The sequence below is a fragment of the Chelonia mydas genome, chromosome 2, assembly GCF_015237465.2.
Source record: "Chelonia mydas isolate rCheMyd1 chromosome 2, rCheMyd1.pri.v2, whole genome shotgun sequence".
In the NCBI taxonomy this organism is placed as follows: domain Eukaryota; kingdom Metazoa; phylum Chordata; order Testudines; family Cheloniidae; genus Chelonia; species Chelonia mydas.
Window position 1 is genome coordinate 56,778,492 of NC_057850.1, and position 4,007 is coordinate 56,782,498.

The window sequence follows — 4,007 nt, forward strand, 5'->3', positions numbered from 1 at the left end:
TTTCCAGCGCGTACCGGGGTTACCCTTCGGTTCAATGGCTCTCAGCACCCCCACTATCCAAACTGTTCCTGCGCCCCCGGCCCAAAGGGCGGGCGCTGGGGGCGGGCGCTTGACCCCCTTCCTGCCCAGCCCTGCGCCCCGGCCCCCGCAGCAGCGCCCGGGCCCGTGGCGGGGCTGCCGGGCACACCCTGCGGCGCCGGGGAAGGGCTCAGCCGCTGCGGGGGGGCCGGGGCGGGGGGGAGCTCCGGGCGCTTTGCCCGCTGCCGTGTGCGCGCAGGGAGGAGGGGGAGCGCCCCCCCCCCCCAGCCCCTTGCCCTCCTTCTCACCCCCTCCCCCTCTGCAGATGGTTCGCTCCGGGCCCCCGGCTATATAGCCCCGTCGGCTGGGGGCATCCCCCGGAGCGTCCCGGCGCGGGGTGAGGGCGGGGCGGCCGCGGTGCTGGGCGGACTCCTCGCCTGCGCTGCCTGCCCGGCGCCGCTGCCCCCCGAGCCCGTCTCTCCCCGGGGGAAGGGCGCGTGCCATGTCCACGGGCTCGGCCAGCGACGCCGAGGAGCTGCCCGCCATGGAGCTGCGGGGGCTGCCGCTGGGCTACCCGCCGCCCGCCGCCCAGCGCCAGCCCCGCGGCCCGCTCTACCCCTCGGCGGACCAGTCCTCCGCGGCCGAGGAGGAGGAGGACGAGGAGGAGGAAGAGGAGGACGGCGAGGGGCGCTGCGCGGTGGCGGGGCCGGCCGGGGGCTGCAAGAGGAAGCGGGCCCGGGCGGGCGGCAAGAAGCCGCAGCCCCCGCCGCCGCCGCTGCTGCCCCGGGGCGCGCCGGGCGAGTGCAAGCAGTCGCAGCGCAACGCGGCCAACGCCCGCGAGCGGGCCCGCATGCGGGTGCTGAGCAAGGCGTTCTCCCGCCTCAAGACCAGCCTGCCCTGGGTGCCGCCCGACACCAAGCTCTCCAAGCTCGACACGCTGCGCCTGGCGTCCAGCTACATCGCCCACCTCCGGCAGCTGCTGCAGGAGGATCGCTACGAGAACGGCTACGTGCACCCTGTCAACCTGGTAAGCCCTCCCCAGGCGAGGCGAGGCTGGCCCGCCCCTCGGTGGATGGGCCGGGGGTGGGGGCAGGACGGACGGACAGAGGGATGGCAGACAAGGTTGTTGGGTTTGTTTGGTTTTTTTGGGGGGGGGAGGGGGACCTTGCACACCTGGAGCCTGCTTCCCAGAGGTGCTGAGCTGGCTTGGCACGCCCGGCCCTGTCAGTCCGGTGCCAGGCGTGTCAAGCTGGGCACCGCACAATCGCGGGTACTTGCGGGTCTGCAGCCTCCATCGTGGAGCTGGAGTCTGCCCAGTCCCTGCTCAGAGAGAGCTGTGCGTGCTGGGGATGAACACGTAGTAGCTCGGGGAGAGGGGGCGTTTGTGGAGAGGAAGAACAGACCCGTCGACATGTGTTTGTTTTTATACGCTGACATGTCCCCCTGAAAAATAATTAGTGATCTAACTCATCTGGACTAACTCTTACTTCTGATGTTTGACTTCAGCGTGTCTGTAGCTGGTACGCGACATTTTCCAGCGTTTTTAGATTTCCCCCTATTTCTTTAAACTGTGTAGATCAGTCCATCAGAGTGTTGTTTATTATCCAGGCAAGACCCAAGTTCTCCCCTCAGTTACAGCTTTGAAAAAATCCGCAATCATCCCATTTACACCAGTCTAACCAAGAGGCAATGTTGGCCTAAAGTGATGCAGAGCCTAGATGTGCTTGTGTTGGGGAGTCTGAATCAGAAGCCTTTAACGAATTCATTCTTTGGATATTAGGCAAGTTAAACGACTGAGGAAAATAGAATTCATTCTACAGGTCATTTTGCAGCACAAGCTTTCACTAAATCCAAAATTTAAGACCTGAGGCATAAGAAAGAGGATTGCTGTTTTGTCTTTCTAGATGTATTAGGATGGTTGATTATTTAGCACTAGTTTAAGGGCCTGTTATTTATAAAACTAGGAAATCAATTACAAGGCATTTTTTAAATATTATATGTTTGGACATGAATAAGTGGATGCTGGTAATAATAACAAGTTTAGGTGTATTTGATTCCAATTAAAATAATACTTTTTAGAGAACCAGTTTGCAGTGCTTCCCAGTGTGACTAAAACTGTTTGTTTTTTAAATATGGGGTGCTGGGAAATTAACTGTTAATAAAAACTCCAGTTTTACTTTATAGTGCAACCATCCTTCTAATGTGAAATGCCTTTTTTTGTTTACAGACTTGGCCATTTGTGGTTTCAGGACGACCAGAATCTGACACCAAAGAAGTTTCTACAGCTAACAGACTATGTGGAACTACAGCTTAGCTGAAGTAAAGCTAATTTTTTGCTGGATATTTTAAGAGCTATGATTTATGGGCACAAAACTAAAGGATGGTGACTAGAAGCCATCTCTAACAAACGATGTGAAATCTTTGTACCCTACCCCTTCTTTCCCTTATAGTTCTGAGGGGAAATGCACTTAAAGGGAAGGAATAAAGAAGGGAGGAGGTGAGATGGGAATTTCTCTGAACTGGCTGCAGCAGCTGAAGTCCGGGATTTGGAAAGGCCTTTCTTTTGCTGCATCCTTACTACCACTGCCTGAGGACCTGTTGACCTGAGGCTTTTAAAGTAATGGAAGAGGATTATAACATTATAGAATTAACAGCATGGACCAAAATCAGACTCTACAAACTAATCCCAAACAGTGTTATTTGTATTCTAAAGCAAAGCAGTATTCTAGAGTAGTTTTGAAACTCAAATAGATTTATAATATATTTCGATGGCTTTTGTATTCATGAATCCTATTTCCTGCAGCTATACAATAAATATAGTCATATTACTTTTGTCCTTTTAACTAGATTTTTTTTAAAGACATTGAAGTAGCATAAGCGAGGTCCTGCAGTTAGGTTATGGCCCTTTTTTATGTGTTAAGGTGCCATATACAAGAGCAGCGACTATCCCTAGGACACGTTACTATATAGGACAAACCTGTGTCTTAACCTGGAAGGGATCCTGCTTACTCTAAAACTGGGGAACACGTGCTGTAAGGAATGTATTTGTATCAAACTATAGAAGATCAGGAAGTTTAAAATATTTTAAACAGTCTGTCCTGTCATATTATGCTCATCTATGAAGGATACTAACCCTAATGTGTATTCTAGTGACATTTCTTCATCCAGTAAAATGCTGTAATGAGGATGCCATCAAATGAGTTGCAAATGTAAATAACTTTATTTTTTTATAAATGACATTAAAAGCTTTGTTACAACAATTCACTGACTTGTTGGTGCTATGGTAGTGTCTGACTGCATCAAAATAAGGGTATGTCTACACTACAGCTGCTACAGCAGCACAATTACAGCGCTGCAGCTGTATCCTTGTAGCACCACAGTGTAGACGCTTCCTACACTGACAGAAGGGGTTTTTCCATTGCCGTAGTTAATCCACCTCTTGGAGAGGCAGTAGCTAAGTCGATAAAAGAATTCTTCCATTGGCCTAGCCGCATCTACACCAGGAATTGGGTTGTCTTAATTGTGGCACTCAGGGTGTAAAATTTTTTGCAGCCCTTTGAGTGACGTAGAGAGGTTGATCTAATTTTTAAATGTAGACCAGACATAAAAATATTCATTATAAAGGTGTTCCTGAAATCTGACCTTATCAACACATTGTTTCTTTTTTTTCTTTATCTTTTGGGTGGGGATATTTTCTAGCAACACAGACAGACAATAGCATTACTCCCTCCGGCCCACCAAAACAATTCACCTTTATTACAGTAACACACCAGTCAGCAGAGAAAAGCAAGTTTGAAAGATTTACAGAATACATTGATTCACAGAAAAGAAAAATACATGTAGATTAACTAATGGATGTTAGCAATACATTCCTTTTTGAAGCCTGAAAGATAATGTAATAATCCTTTGCAACTGTTCCTTGTCATTCTACCATTCAAGCTGCAGTCAGCTTTGCTTTTATTTGTATTTGTGCAGTGGGAAAGCCAGCT

At 50.2% G+C, this 4,007-nt stretch overlaps 1 protein-coding gene across 1 annotated transcript; it reads left to right on the top strand.

Moving 5' to 3' along the window:
* The first annotated feature begins 387 nt into the window (after positions 1 to 387).
* On the top strand, positions 388 to 3,278 carry MSC (musculin). The gene is made up of 2 exons (XM_027830162.3): positions 388 to 1,045; positions 2,246 to 3,278. The coding sequence occupies exons 1-2, from the start codon at positions 521 to 523 to the stop codon at positions 2,330 to 2,332; spliced, it is 612 nt and encodes a 203-aa protein (XP_027685963.1). The 5' UTR covers positions 388 to 520; the 3' UTR covers positions 2,333 to 3,278.
* Positions 3,279 to 4,007: the final 729 nt, after the last annotated feature.